This window comes from Citrus clementina, unplaced genomic scaffold, assembly GCF_000493195.1.
Source record: "Citrus clementina cultivar Clemenules unplaced genomic scaffold, Citrus_clementina_v1.0 scaffold_1, whole genome shotgun sequence".
NCBI classification, from domain to species: Eukaryota; Viridiplantae; Streptophyta; class Magnoliopsida; order Sapindales; family Rutaceae; genus Citrus; species Citrus x clementina.
Genome location: NW_006263303.1, coordinates 24,869,183 through 24,885,202, shown reverse-complemented (window position 1 = coordinate 24,885,202; position 16,020 = coordinate 24,869,183). Strand labels below are relative to the sequence as shown.

General features: G+C 33.8%; 3 protein-coding genes across 4 annotated transcripts; all 3 read right to left on the bottom strand.

The window, feature by feature from the left end:
* Positions 1-381: 381 nt before the first annotated feature.
* Positions 382-1,965, bottom strand: LOC18054734 (E3 ubiquitin-protein ligase RNF144B). Of its 2 annotated transcripts, none has more exons than XM_024178313.1 (2): positions 1,305-1,965; positions 382-712 (listed from the first exon to the last, which is right to left on the bottom strand). In XM_024178313.1, exons 1-2 carry the CDS (start codon positions 1,898-1,900, stop codon positions 628-630), a joined length of 681 nt encoding a protein of 226 aa, XP_024034081.1. In that variant the 5' UTR covers positions 1,901-1,965; the 3' UTR covers positions 382-627. The 2 variants fall into 2 exon arrangements, with proteins under 2 accessions (XP_024034081.1, XP_024034082.1); XM_024178314.1 differs by having other exon boundaries at positions 1,311-1,965.
* Positions 1,966-5,949: 3,984 nt separating this feature from the next.
* LOC18054733 (probable E3 ubiquitin-protein ligase RNF217) lies at positions 5,950-8,023 on the bottom strand. The gene is made up of 2 exons (XM_006452838.2): positions 7,131-8,023; positions 5,950-6,050 (listed from the first exon to the last, which is right to left on the bottom strand). The coding sequence occupies exons 1-2, from the start codon at positions 8,021-8,023 to the stop codon at positions 5,963-5,965; spliced, it is 981 nt and encodes a 326-aa protein (XP_006452901.2). The 3' UTR covers positions 5,950-5,962.
* Positions 8,024-12,547: 4,524 nt separating this feature from the next.
* Positions 12,548-16,014, bottom strand: LOC18054731 (E3 ubiquitin-protein ligase RNF144B). Its single transcript, XM_024178333.1, has 2 exons — positions 14,398-16,014; positions 12,548-12,792 (listed from the first exon to the last, which is right to left on the bottom strand). The coding sequence occupies exon 1, from the start codon at positions 15,153-15,155 to the stop codon at positions 14,514-14,516; it is 642 nt and encodes a 213-aa protein (XP_024034101.1). The 5' UTR covers positions 15,156-16,014; the 3' UTR covers positions 12,548-12,792; positions 14,398-14,513.
* Between the last annotated feature and the right edge of the window lie 6 nt (positions 16,015-16,020).

Here is a 16,020-nt window from a genome sequence, read left to right as displayed (position 1 = left end):
TGTTAATCAAGTTATGCTGCTAAATAATTTTTTTCTGAAACAAAAATTTCAAAAATTATTGATAAATCCCGACTAGTAAGCGTTAATGGAGATGATTTAGAGATTCTGAATAATGGGCGACAGCCATGTTATTTCAAGTGCATAATATAAAACTTTTGGGGGTGCCAAATAAGCAGCACTCTCCCATAGTCTCTGTAACCCAAATATGGCATGCTGCAAGCTTTGCTTCGCAATGCAGCGAAGGCACAACTTGCCCAAGGCACGACTTGCAGCACTTGAGGACAATTCGTAGGCAGTTCAAAAATCCTAGCTAAAATAGCTGTCATAAATACCACACAGCAGTTACAACCGCACCGTTACTAAATCCATTAGCAATGCCATCTTTATATATATAATAGTGAATGAAGTTTCACAATATGTTCAGAGGTAACAAGAGCAAAACTGCAAAAGTGATGCTAAAAAAAAAGCTTCCACTCCCTTGATCATATGCATCTTTAAATAGAAAATTTCACCAGTAAAACACCTATATGGAATTAATCATTTCTCGGGACCATCTGAGATAATCATATACTACGGTTCTCCTCACACAAAAATCCATCATCTTATGCTTGGTAACAAAATGGACGACTACTTGTTACAGCTGGGGCAATAATAACCATGAGAAACAGTACTTAATTGAACTCCACAGTGATAACAGAACGCATGTCCACACCTGCAGGGTGATTAGTTTATCCAAGGAAGAATAAATTAGTTAATTACTATATGTGGCTGAAAGTGAAGTGAAAAATACTACATGCATAACAGTTTAACAATTTTAACTTCAATATATTCCGTATGAAATTGTTTCAAAGGTAATGAGATCTAGTTAGAGCTCAAGAAGCTGCTCTAAACTCTTAAGACATGACATATTGTAACCAAACTCCAATCTACCTCAATCTCACAAGAAAAATAAACTACTAAGGCTGAATTCTGTTATGGATTAAAACTCTCCTCTCCTCTCAATGTGAGACAGTGAGAGTTACTTCCACTGTCAGCCGCGACAGGATTTAGAAGAGATTACAGAGATTTACGCTCGAACTCATGCTGCTCAATCTATTAAAATTAGGCTCCACACCCAATCAACAGATTCTTCACTGCTAATGCAATGTGAAAGTAAATAAAGGAGGCATAGAATAGAAGGATCATACCCAACAGATCGCAATTAGCATGGGGAAAGTTAATGTGTGCCATGTTACAATTAAACAAATGGAATCATGGAATTGAAATTAACCATAAGCGGAAAGCACATATGTAATAAAACTGACCTGCACCTGATATACGAGCAACCATCCTTCTTCTCAACATAGAACTTACAGTTAGGACACCTATTCCATTTCTGGTTCTGAGCGAGCTTCATTAGTATAATATCTTCACTCTCCGGCTCATCCTTATGCAACTTCTGAAAATCAGCACACTCAATCCCTGCATGCCAAGCAACCTTACATTGTGCACAAAACAATCTGTGGCAATTCGGGCACTCGGATTCCCTTATAGCCTCTCCAGCATCATCGATCAAAAGGGCAGAGCAGTCTTTGAAAGGGCAATAAAATTTCTGAGCCCCGGGAATCAGGGACTCACACAGGGCTTTGCCCCATTTATCAAACGCCTCTTCGGGGAGTATGTCGCGACAATACTCGGGCTCTAACGAGCCACCGCAATCTGCTACCGGACAGCCAATTGACGTGACGTTTTCTTGCAACTTAGAGTCCACGTACTTGACTGTGCAGTCTACACAGTACGTGTGGGAGCAACCCTTGATGCTGAATGACTCGTTCCTTTGCTTGGTTTCGACGCAGATTTCGCAGACGAAAGAACGGCTTGTTTCGGATCTTGTTGAAGACGCCATTTCGTTTTCAGTCATGGAAAATCGAACCAACTCTTGAAAATTGAATTCTAGGCTCTTTCGTGTTTCCTTTATGAAAAAGATTATCATTTAATATCCTATAAGGAAACTGTGCTGGTGGGCGCTAGCCCCACATACATCAAAGTACTCGAAATTCGAAAAATATGCCTTGACTTCATTGATTGTGTTTTCACATAACCGCTTAACCCGAAAGTAGGGGTGGGCAAAATTGGAATTGGATAGGGTTTGAGTCAATTCGATTGAATTTTGGGTTATTAGGATTGGGTAAAAATTAATTTGAATATAATCCGAACTTACAACTTGATCTGAATTTAAATCGGATCGGATCGAATTGTAAATTCGGATTGAATTCGGGTGGAATCGGGTTAGTTGGTATTTGCTATATACTATAGTTACCATATATAATTGTACACCATCAAAGTTTCAAACTCAAGCTCTCAAAGTCTAATGGGGAGAAACTTGGGTCGGGTTGGCAACAGATCAGTGGCACTCGGCAGTTGGCAGCAGATTGGTGGCCACAGACGCACAACAGCAGACGGGCGGACAAGCAACAACAAATCCAGGACCAGATCGGGTGCACGGCAGTAGATTGCGGACCGGCGGATGCGTAGCAGCAGACGAGCGTGGAGACGCATAGCAGATCAAACGCTTCTTAAGGGTGAGGCTGTGGCTGGTTTGTGTGGCCTCCATTGGCGACTTGGTGTTGGGTGTGAGTGACTGTGTATGTGCTTTGTGTAGTGGGAGAGTTGTGTTTGTCTCTTGTGTGTGTATTGTAAAATGTGAATTTGAGTTTGTGTGTATGGCATAGCAGATCAACTTGGCGTTTGTGTGCTTAGGTTTAGGTTTAGTTTTTTTTTTTTTTTTTTTCAGAAACCCGATCGGGTTTTCAAATTAGATCGATATTACCCGATCCGATCACAACCCAATCGGGTTTCACCATTTTCTTCCGATCGGGTTTCCTTTGCGACTCATCCAATTTGAACCTGAAATTTTTCGAGTCGGTTTGGGTCGAATCGGATTAGGTCAGGTAATTTGCCCACCCCTACCCCAAAGTATATGACATTGTCCTTATTTAAAATTAAATATATTTATTTGACTTATGATTTATCAATAAAATATGTCATGAAAATTGGAAATAAAGTAAATTATTCTTGACCTAACCAAGTATTTGTTATTTTCGATAGTTATAGAATCACAATCATTTGTGTAAAGAGTTTGTAGAAATTATTGTAGTAAGATATGTTGATTAATTAAAAAAGTAAAAAATAAAAGTAAATCATATGAGTCCTATCATATTTTTAATTCAACTAATGATAATATATTGTATAAGTTTATATCATATTATTTATACAAACGTGTTTATAGTTGTATCATCACTCTTTTATTTACAACTTTTTATTTACTATATTTCTCACTTTATTCACCTCTTAGAAGTATATTTATGCAAAATTATTCACCTCTCTGAGGTAAAATAAATTAGTGGAGTATATTATTGGTATTTTGAAAAAGATTGGATGATACGAATCCCTCTAAAAACTGACACGACTCTAATCAATTTATTATTCAAGATCAAATCTAAACATATAATTGAACGGAACCGCAACCCGATGCTCAATGAAAACACGAACCTTTGTATGTGAGGATGCCACAATCAGCTATGAATGTCTGATTGATAAATTGAGAGTTTGAACGTCACAGAAATTTGATAAGTTTAAAGAGTTTGTTTAAGAACTAAAGATAATTAACTCTCTCGCCAATTGTATCAAAATTAATATGAATATTTATTGGATGTGAGTACATTATATACGGTTGGTTACAAGAATTTTTGGAAATAAATCCTAAACCGAAATTAAATTGGAATCCTAATCTAAGTAAATATGAAAGAATCTAAATCAAATCATAATTGTAATTTAAGCGAATAGGAAAGAATCTAAATCAAAATCATAATCTAAGTAAATAGGAAAGAATCTAAATCAAATCAAAATTTTAATCGACTTAAATGCCTTACATCGATTAAAATGGAAACCCAGTAATTAAAAGAGAAATAAACGATTTGTTTCTCCTCTACATTCTTTAAGAAACGAGAAAGTATAAAAAAAAAAAAAAAAGCAAAGTAGTATATTTTCCTGCTATAATATGCAAGCCAACTTCTTATTTCATAGAAGTGATTATTTGGAAACTTCAAAAATCCAAATTATGCATTTATACATGTGATTCCTTCAACGGGTCTCCATAAATTTGATTGAACTCAAGTTTCTTGAATCAACCCATTAAGTGTTTTTTTAAATTTTTTTGTTTGAGCTCTTATGACGAGTCCGACGGAAACTTGAATAGGATCTGAATATAACTTGTCCCACATGCTTGTGACAGTGTTAACCTCAATCTCATCATTGGATATATTTAAATAAATCAATTTTTAATTTTGAATAGTATACTATCCAAATTGTATCTTAATAATGCTATATCGTTACAATATCTTTAGAACTTAGAGCATGGTATTTGCGTTAATATCCTTTACCAAAATGCCATTGATTGTCCGGTATTACTAGAAGCCTAGTAATCGAGTTTTTTTTTTTTTTTACCCCAAAAAGTTCAAGGGTCTGGCTATGGTGCAACTGTGGTACCATACCACAACTGCACCTAGCCATTGGATCCAGTTATAGTACATGTATGCAGCTGCATCTAATGGTTAGGTGCAGCTGTGGTATGGTACCACAGTTACACCATAGTTTTGTCCAAAGTTCAAAAGAAAAACTTCTTAACTGTTGCACGATCGTGCAAGTAATAGAGAGTACTACTTGAAGTCAAGCAGTCGACTTGAAAAATAAATTAAAAAATTTATTTATGGATGTGATTGACAGCTTGCATTGTATTGTATTGCATTACATTAAAACATTATTTTTATACTGACTTATATTTCACTGTAAATAACTAATGGTTAGAAAGATGGATAATATTGTGAAAAATATATAAAGTAAACTCATGGACATGATTTAGGTTGTTTTTGTATTAAAATGTTATTCATATTTTAAATATAATCATATTTAAGATAGCTTATAAAATATTAATTCATATTCGTACATAAAAAAAAAAATTTAATTTAGATGATGATATAAGATAGTAAAAAACCTAAATATTTAATAAGTACATGATTCTACTTTCATTACATATCATTTTATTTATTTTACTTTAAATTTCATTACATATCATTTTATTTATTTTACTTTAAATACTAAAAAAATTAATTTTATTTAATCATTTATCATTTATTAAATGTCAATTATCCACCGACCACCTATTTTTTCGCACTTTTTCACAAATACACAATTCTTTTTTTTTTTTTTTTTTGCTGAACTTCACTCAAAAGTATATTATTTTGCATCTATCCACTTTTGTCTTCAAAGTTCAAACTGTTTATTAGATAAATGACTTTTTTATCCCCAAACGTAAAAGAGTAATTATCCACCTATCACCTTTTTTTCGCATCTTTTAAAAAATACATATTTTTTTTTGTTGAACTCCACTTAAAAGTTAAATTATTTTGCACCTGTCCACTTATGTCTTCAAACAATGTTATTGTGAAATAATAATTTTACCTTTATGATGTCGGAAAAGTTTTAACAGTGTTATAACAGGAGTGAATCAATGAAAAAATTGTTAATTTCAAGTGAAGCGTTGAAAAAAAAAAGATTTATATATTTTGAAAAAAATAAAAAAAAAGAAGGTCATTAAATAATTACCCTTTATTAAAATACTAAATTTAAGATGAAAATCCGAGAAGTTTAACTTGCAAATAATGCCAAACTCCAGAAACTACTTGTTATTAAGCTAACTACCATCAGAGAAGTTTAACACTTTAACTTGCATATAACAGGCGAATTAGGATTATACCAAAGGCAATTGGTGATGAACATCTTAATTAACATAGCATGTAAGTTTGACCAATATTCCATAGCTCCACTTTGCAGAGACTAATGGAAGCCCAGGAACCACCATTGAAGCCATCATATTTTGAAGAAACAAGAAATCGACGGAACCCAGGAAACTATCCGCGCAGCATTAGCTCTTACAGTGGGTACAATAGTGGTATTGATGGTGGTAGTTATTTGAGGGAGTCCCACAATTGTAGCAAAATGAAAATCCGCACCTGACAACAATGCCAATAAAATAGACAGTCAGAGTAAATAGTTCAACATTCATGGTTTTGTTTCATCAAACCATTTTTATTGAATTTGCCCAATATTAAGAACAGAGCTTGCGATTATTATATGAAGGGGCATAAAATGCTGTTGGCAGAGGTACAATTACATTATGTGTTCTGGAACATGTTTCTTAGGCCACGATGAAGCAAATGATTAAACCTGTAAGAAAGGCTCGGTCATCATTTGTGCTCATCATATTTTTTCAAAAAAATAAACCAAATGCTTCATCATAAATATTCCAAGCTTGCTACCTCAAGCATGTAAACCAGATTCGTAGTAAATTATGGAGCCCTCACTGAATTCTTGTGACATTAAATCAAATGAACCAAAGGGATTATACACCTATGCAGCTAGAAAGAGAAAGTTAGATAACTGTGGAACTGAGAGAAACTTGAAGTATTTTGGCATATGAAACTAATTGAGGAAATGAATATCTCTTTAAAGGTGTCCACATTAAATCCACTTCACAATTCATCTTGGAGATAAAGAACAAAAAGATTTCCAAAATTAGATGTTTTAAATGAACAATTTTAACTTGAACTCTGCTATTGCTTAGGCAATTGACCACTACAGAACTACATACTCATTTCAGGCCAGGAGGGCACTTGTATTCCTAAATGGCTAATGCTAAAACCTCAGTCTCTCAATCATGTTTCAAGATATCCCCACTTTGACAGATCTCGTCTCATGGTTTTTCAATGTAGTGCTGAAATGTGGGCTGAATTTGGGTAATGTCTATTCCTAAGGCTGAATATCTTTCTTGTTCAAGAATTATGCAAGTCAGGCAGAGGAGGGCCGTTGAACAAGTGAAAGAACTTTTGTAAATTATGTTAAAATATGCATAAAATGGCAGAATAGCAAATGCTAAAAAAAAAAAAAAAAAAGGAAGGGCCGAGATTCATTTACAGCTGTGGATTACTGTTATTGCATCAGAAATAACAAACATCAGAACAACTTAAAAATGCAGAATCAATGAAATTATAAATCCAAGAGAGATTATGAGAGGTAGTGGGGAAAAAAATGACCTGCATCTCATATACCTGCAACCTTCTTTCTTCTCAACAAATATCTTACAATTAGGACACCTCCGCCAGTTCTCCTTCTGAGCAAGCGTCATCAACATAATATCTTCAGGTTCTCTCTCATCCTTATGCAACTTCTGAAACTCTGCACACCGAATCCCTGCATGCCAAGGAACCTTACATTGTGCACAAAACATTCTATTACAATCAGGACACACTGATTCCCTAATTGCCTCTCCTCCATCATCAATCAAAAGAGCAGAACAATCTTTGAACGGACAATAAAACTTCTGAGCCCCAAGAATCACAGCCTCACACAGAGCATTGCCCCATCTATTAAACACATCTTCTGGGAGTATATCCCGGCAGTACTCGGGCTCTAACACGCCTTTGCAATCAGCTACCGGGCAGTTTATTGATGTAATATTTTCTTGCAACTTTGAGGCCACATACTTCGTCATGCACTCGGTGCAGTAAGAATGAGAGCAGCCCTTGATGCTAAAAGACTCATCTGTTGATTTGGGTTCCACGCAAATGTCACAGATAAAAGAAGTTTCAATTCTTTCTTCGATTGTGACTTCGTTTTTGGAATTTGAACACTGCCCTTTTTCAGTCACCGACCGACTTGAAAAGGGTTTCTTTGCTTTACCGAAAGGTGTATTTTGAGGCACGAAGTTAAGTATATGCAACTCGTCATCATCATAGTAATCATCAAGATTAATGAAGTCGTTACTAAGAGAAGCCATGAGAGCCAACTGGATGTCTCTGTCTTCATCGTACTGCTCAACTGAAATTGCAGTTTTCTTCGTTGAGCCCTTTCGTGAACTGTGTGTGATAATAACTTCATCATCATCATCTTCCAAAATCTCAAGTCGGGGAATCTTCTGTGTGTCCATCTTGAGTTTCTTTTTGGCTTTAATCAACTTAAAAACCCTACTTTTCAGGTTTAAGATTGCTATTAGCTATTCTAAACCTCTAAACGCAAACTCCAGTCACGATTGAATTCAATAAGGAAAATTCTGAAATTGGTAATGTAACTGTACGCTGCGTCGGAGACTCGGAGAGAATCTTCATTATTTCACTTTACCAAATGGAGAATGTAAATAAATATTGGATGGCAATATTGAATGTAGCTATTTACTTTACAGTTTACACACTCATATATTGATTATAAAACATTTAATTTAATTTTTGTGCGCTCTTTACAATAATAAAATTATTGTTGAATTACTTTAACTTTAACTTTATTTACTTTAACTTTTTTTTTTTTGGTAATATTACTTTATTTATTTCAAATACTAATAAAATTATTCAACATACTAATTTTAAGAGTTGTAACATATACTTACAACAATATCATTAAGGCAAGTTGTAAATAAATTATTTAAAGTCATTTTAGTTATTAATTTTTTATTTATTTATGTTCAATATTTAATTTTTCGCTAAAAATAAATATATATTTTTAGACTTTGGCCACTCTATTTGCCTTTTCGTTTCATTTTAATTAAGATCACTCAATCCCAATGTTTTTCATAATCAAACACAAATAAACTTGCCGCCTCATGCTTTTAAAAGAAAGTCGGAAAAAAATTCATTTTTCTTTATTTAAAGTCAAAACATATAAATAAAATAATATCAAATTGATTTTCCTCTACAAATCACAAGAAGTGATTCGAAAACTCTAGGACTCAACTAAAAATAAGATGAAGAGATGCCCAACACTCGAGTAAAGAATAATTTATACAAACATTTGAGTTCTTGCAGTCTTGCTTTTACTACAAAAAATTAATCAAAGTGTTATTTGATTAGAATTTTATCATAATTATATAGACGCTCAATTGACAAAAATCCAACTAATACATTACACATCATTTAATTTTTCATTATTTGTTCATTTGAGTTCTACAAACAAATGCGACATGAAAGGATGAAAATTTAAAAAAAAAAATGGGAAAAGGACACAGAGACCCCTAATGTTTGAATAAAGGACACAGAGACCCCTAACATTTGAAAAATAGACACAAAACCCCCTAAGGTTTCAAAAAAGACACTCAGACCCCCATTTGTTAACATAAATTATAATTTTAAAGTGTAATTACCATTATACCCTTATAGCATATTAAAAAATAATTGTTCATTGTCCAATTTATTCGTATATTATTAATAAAATTACGAATATAACTTCATTATCCAATTTTTTCATTTAATTTTTGTCAAATTTTCTCTTCAACTAAATAAATTTAATTCATTGCTCAAGAATAAAAATAAATTAAATTGATTACTAATATAATAAAAATAACAATTCTCAATAATAATTCTTCATTTAAACTTATATAATCAACAAAATAAAAATAAAAAAATTGGTTACAACAATAATTACAAAATCTTAATTGTACTAAATAAAATGGAAAAATTGGGTAATGAAGTTATATTCATAATTTTATTAATAATATAGAAATAAATTGGACAATGAACAATTATTTTTTAATATGCTATAATGGTATAATGGTAATTGCACTTTAAAATTATAATTTTTGTTAACAAATAGGGGTCTTAGTGTCTTTTTTGAAACCTTAGGGGGTTTTGTGTCCCTTTTTCAAACGTTAGGGGTTTATGTGTCCCTTATTCAAACATTAGGGGTCTCTGTGTCCTTTTCCCAAAAAAAATTATTAGAACGCTCAATCCGACCGACCCCAGAATTAATCTCACATAGAAATTTGCATTTTGAAAAGCGAACTCACCGTTAAACCAAGTGGGTTGAGGAAAATGACGAAATAAGACTTTATTTGGTACAACTTTTCAAGTAAAACTTATACTCGAACCATCAAGCAAGTATATTGAAAAAGAAGTAGAGATTTAAAACAATAAATTTTGCAATGAATTTGAGCAAAAAAAAATCTAATTTGTTTAAATATTTATATATGTAAATTGACAAAAATCCAACTAATAAATATTTATACTCGTAGCAAAATGCAGTTCCACACCTAAAACCAACGTCGGTGATAGAAAGGGAAATTTAAAAAAAAAAATAGTGAGAGATTGAGTATTATTTATTAAACTATATTTGTACGGTATAATTTGGAATTATTCACATGAGGGTCTCAAAGAAATAAAAGTTCTTGCAAATTTTCACAACTAAGTAATGAATATTCTTAAATCTTGTTTGGTATTGAAGTTGGAAAATTATAATTTAAAAGATACAACACTAAGTTATCTGGTAAATATTAATTTTATAATTTAAAAGTTAAATTGATTTGATCCATCACTTCTAAAATAAAAAATAATAATGTCTTTATCATTTTTGTTAAAATTATTATTAAAAATTATATTTTAATATGTACAATTAACTTTTATTTCATAATTAAAATGTTTTTTTTTTTTTCACACTGCTCTAACTTATAATCTATAACATGTCAATATACCAAGCATGGCTGATATATGATAGCAAAACTGTTAAATGTTACTCCAAAATAATAAATGGCAATGGCAACACTTGACGAGTGGCAGCGAATCAAATGAACCTAAGATTATACATTTTTGCAAGTTTTTTTTTTTTTTTTTGTTGGTTCCATTATCATTATCGTCTATTGAAGGGTTACATATATACTAAATTTTTTTATCTTATATGTCCCCATCATTATCGTTTTTAAACTAACCAGAAAACCTAAAATCATTTGCATCTGTAATGTCATATCAAAAAAAGAAAAAGAAAAAGAAAATCGCCGAAGAAAATAAAGAGGACCTGCTCATCCTATATAAGCAACCAGCTGATCTTTCCACAAAGTAATTGCAATGAGGGCACCGCTTCCACTTCTTGTCCTCTGCTAACTTTATCAACTCCATGTCTTCACTATTTTTCTCGTTCTTATTCAACTTCCGAAACTTTTCACACCTCATCCCTGCATGCCAAGGAACCTTACACTGAGCACAAAACATTCGTTTACAATAAGGACACTTTGATTCCTTCATATTATATTCTTTAGTCCATTATTAATCAACAGCGCATAGCAATCTTTGAAAGGGCAATAAAACTTTTGAGCCCCATTAATTACAGCCTCACACAAAGCATTGCCCCATCGATCAGACACTTCTTTTGGGACTATCTTGCGACATTACTCCGGCTCTAACACGCCCTTGCACTCTGTTACGGGGCAGCGGATTGATGTGATGCTTTCTCGCAGCTTTGAGTCCACGTACTTGACAATACAATCAGTGCCGTAAGAATAAGAGCAAAACTTGATGCTAAACAACTCATTTGTTGACTTGGGCTCCATGCAAATCTCTCAAACAAAAGAAGAAGGATCGTTATTTTTGGAATTTGAAGACTGCCCATTATCAGTCATTGGATGAACTGAAAAGGGTCTCTTTCTTTTCCCAAAATGAGTGTCGTTAGGCAGAAAATTGAGCACATGCAAGTCGTCGTCGTCATCGTAGTAGTCTTCCAGATTAATGAGGTTTTGAGCCGATTGTAGGCCTCTTTGTTCATTGAACTGCTCAATGGAAATTGCAGTGTTCTTTGTTGTATCATGCGGTGGAGTGGGCTTCATTTGGGGTGTCTTAATTTTGTGCATCTTTTTTTTCGTTAATTTTACGGAGATTGTGTTTTGCGCCTTCTTCAACTTTTTTTTTTCTTAACTACGAGATATTTTGGGGAGAGTTCCAATTATGAGAGACACTTTTAAACATGTACCACAACTTAAATTAGAAGTCTCCGCTCGAACTGGGAGGCACAAATTCTCCCAACAAAGACGACTTCCTTACAACTCAAACTGAAGAACAAACTCAGTCAAGCCACTTAAGATGACTCCATTACCAGTGGAGCCAACACTTTATTGGTCGCCTTCTTCAACTTTAAAAGCCTTTAACCCTATTTTTCAGTTTTACGTTTCCAGTACGATTGAATTCAGAATGGAAAAATCTTTATTTTGTAATTTTTCACCACGTATCCTGATACATGAGAATGACCATTCTATCCAGTAAGTTTCGACCTTTACTAATTTATGAGTAATAATACTAATAAATACTCCACTGGAAAGTATCCCTATTTAATCTATGTCCAGAGTGTTGAACTGAAATTTGTTCATTCGTAGGATGATTAATAATGTCACATCACTTGAGCTAGCTGATAAGATTGAAAAATTCATTTATTTATTAGAGAAAGATTATTAAGAAAAAAGATTCAGGAAAAAGAAATAATTTTCTTATTGTTAAATAAATTAAATTGACATGTTTTAGTGGAATTAAAATTCTAATTATCTGTTGACAAATGAAATAATGAGAGAATTCTAATCCCTGTACAGTCTTGAAATTGCATTTGCTGCAAGTATTTATATACAAAAAACTAAAAATTCAAAGTTATCGACACAGATAATGAGTAAAAACTCTATTCACTTTTACTCAATGCCATCTCAAAACAGCAATCTCTCCACCAACAACGCCATATGAAATTCTAGTTTTTCGTTAATTTCTATATAACCAATCATCCCAGATAAGTTCTGCTACTAACTATCCGTTTCAAGAAACGAAAAAGAGAACCCATCATGCAATGATGTCTTCAAAATATAAACGGTTCCTTAGTTCATGTTAATTCTGATTATTACAACTAGGGCACCGAGTAGTAGTAATCAAGCGAGCTCCACAGTCGTAGCAGAACGCATTCCCGCACCTGCATTGATTTATGGAAGCAGAACAAAGAAATCAATTCAACTTCACAATATGGTTAGTTTTGGTAGAAGCAGAGCTAAATTTTTTCAGGAATTTGAGTACAGAAACCAAAGACAAGTAACCGACACTTGCCAGCAGAGAACATAAGTGCCAACAATTTTGAGCTCAAAACTTGATATAAAGCCAAGTCACAAAAAGCTAATGCTAGAATGATTCGATAAAGCTTGTACTTAAAAATTTGAACTTTCAATTCATTCCTTTGAAGAAGGAAAATCATCTATATCATCCGAATGCCAGAACATTTCAATTGTAAAATTAAGTAAGCCATCAAAACATTTAATGCCCCAATACACATCACATTTTAATGTGTGAGCAAAAAAATGAAAAAGGTCCCAAGTTCACTGGGAAAACTCAAGTCAATAATGACTCTATTTAGAAAGAGAAAAACTTGAACACGATCCTGCATTAGATAATTTCATCTCCCAAAATATTAGTAAAGCAAGTGTTTGATGAATTGAATCAGGTGCTGGATCAAATGTCTCAGAGAAACTTCAGCAACTTTGATTCGTACGGTGACCCAACAAGAAGGATATCATCACTGGTGATGACCCAGCAAGGCTCAAGATAAGTCCAAAGGGCATAAGGACATCATGTGACCAGATAATAAAATAAGAACCAGCAGTCCTCTACAAATGACAGTTAATTGCAGCCTTTAGATCAAATGATTGTTAGCCGTAGGAGTAAGCCCACAGCTGGAATTATACAAATGTTATCTTGGTGAAGAAGAAACTATATTTGTGAAATAAAACGAATGAAATCAGTGGGTTGCATTTTTGCGTTCTGTTTTAGTCTTTAGGCTTTTTAAGTCAAAAAAATCCTAGGCCGAGTTGGAGAGCAGCAGTTCGAACCCCCACAATGCATTGTGGGGGTCTTCCTTCCTTAAGTAAATTTGAGTGAAGGCAGTCTGCTTCTTTACCCAAGTGTGAGGAGTAGACATTCCTCGAATATTTGAGAGGGTTAAAATCTGGGCAGCGCTCCATTAATATTGATGTATGTTGGTCCCAGTTATAGTCTGATTTGTAAATATCAGTTATATTCTCATGTAATATGAGTTGTAATTTGAGCAATAGTCTCATGTAATCAAAAAAAAAAAGAGTCAAAAAAATCCTCAAAAACACACATGTAAAATCATTCTTAGATGTCTTTAAAACCGTACAGTTTAAATGCATTATATAATGATGCTTAGAAACCGTGTGGTTTAACAAATTCATCGTTGAATGTCTTTTCGTTGTAAATATAAATTTTAACGAAGAAATACTACATATGATTATTTGGAAACCGCATGTGCTTCTCAAAATGAGAAGCACCTTAAATAAAATGATATAAAAATAATTGTGGTGATTGAATGGATGAAAAGATGTGTGTGTGTGTATAGTGAAACATATGAGTCAAAAGTTTTCAAGCATAAAAAAATTACGATGACAACGCAGAAATTTATGTGTAATAAACTTACGACCAAGCTTGCAAGGACCCTCAATGGTATCATCAAGTAAAATACTATAAACCAATTTCAGGTATTAGTCTGAACAGAATATTATAAGCAGACCTGCACTTCATATAAAAGCAGCCGGCTGATCTTTCCACAAAGTAACTGCAATTTGGGCACCTCTTCCACTTCTTCTTCTTTGCTAAAGAAACCAACATGTCATCCTCACCGCGATTCTACAATTTCTGAAACTGGGAACAATCAAACTCCGAATGCCAAGGAACCTTACACTGCACGCAGAATAGTCTCCTACAGTGAGGACAATTTGATTTTCTGATAGCTTCTCCTTCATCGATCAACATGCTTGAGCAGTCTTTATACGGACAGTAGAACTTTTTGTGACCAACAAGTGCAGACTCACATAGAGCAAGTCCCCATCTTGCAAATACATCATCAGGAAGGATCAAACGGCAGTCCTCAAACTCTAGCCTTGCTTCACAACCCAATTGCGGGCAAGAAATATTTGTTATGTTGCCTTCAAGCTTGGAAGCTATGTAGCGGACAATACATGAAGTACAGTTAAAATGGGAACAGCCCTTTACATCGAATGAGTCATAAAGAGACCTCGATTCGACACAGATTTCACAAACAAAAGATGGAGTCCCATCATCAGTTTCAGCATTTGAAGACCGCCTTTTTCCAAGATTAACTGTTTCTTCATCTGTCAGCTCACTCTCGTGTGATTTTGGAGTCAAGTAAGCTTCTTCAAGCTCTTCATTCACCTCAGAGTAAGTCACCTTTGAAGTCACTACCTCAATTTCTTTCCTGTGCTTTTTGAGCTTGCTTTTGGTCAATGACGTGCCAATCTTGTTACCCATTATGCCTTAATTTCCTGTATAACCGGCTATTAATGAACGTTTATAAATAATACCATGCTGTTATTTTTATTTATTTGAGCAATCTTTTTACTTTTTCCTTTTGGATTAATGCTCTTCTGATTCAGCATAAGAACATTAATGACTTCCTCTCCAAGTTTAAGGCATCGAAGAAAGCTATTGGTTTCCCAAAGAATCTGGGATGCTGGCCAACTGCTTGATATCTACTGACAAAAATACCTAGTTATTCAGCTCATCTAAACCGTCCAAATGAACATAACTACACAAGCGAGCATCCAAGATTTCAATTTCATCATGTACAGAAAATAGAACATTGGGGCCCCCCATAAAGATTACCTTTTTAAAGAAACCGTGTTCAGTCGAAGCTTTTCTCTAAAGTTTTAGTTATGAACTGACTAATTAACTATCATCACTTTACATAGGGCTACCCCACCACCCCACCCCCCCTTCTCTTGTCGCTGATCATAGCAGAACAGAGTATCATCAATTAATCCATGTTTATTAGACCACAAATTGTTAATACCCCGGCTGACATTTAGGCTTAAATGAAATTGGAAGCAAATCAATTGTAGGTGCTCCTACTAGACTGAAACTTTTGAAACTGGGTAAAACTATACTATTTTTGAATTTTTTTGTTTCTTCCACCTTCTAATGAAACGGGGAGGACAACTGGAAATTGCCTCGCGTTACGCTGTCCCAAGAACTAGCTGCCAATAGAGGACCCAAAAATCAAGAGGACTTTATTAGAGGGCTAACGATTGATAACAACTTCTCTTGCCAGGAATATAATGCTTCATACGGCGACCTAGCCATGATGGACCATTGAACAAAAATCAATGATACAATT

Excerpts from the sequence above, each read along its gene's own strand:
- LOC18054734 (XM_024178313.1), bottom strand. The coding sequence starts at position 1,900 with ATGACTGAAAACGAAATGGCGTCTTCAACAAGATCCGAAACAAGCCGT. Across the intron at positions 713-1,304 it reads TGCTCGTATATCAGGTGCAG|GTGTGGACATGCGTTCTGTT; the intron begins GTCAGTTTTATT and ends ATCACCCTGCAG.
- LOC18054733 (XM_006452838.2), bottom strand. The coding sequence starts at position 8,023 with ATGGACACACAGAAGATTCCCCGACTTGAGATTTTGGAAGATGATGAT. Across the intron at positions 6,051-7,130 it reads TGCAGGTATATGAGATGCAG|GTGCGGATTTTCATTTTGCT; the intron begins GTCATTTTTTTC and ends CATTGTTGTCAG.
- LOC18054731 (XM_024178333.1), bottom strand. The coding sequence starts at position 15,155 with ATGGGTAACAAGATTGGCACGTCATTGACCAAAAGCAAGCTCAAAAAG.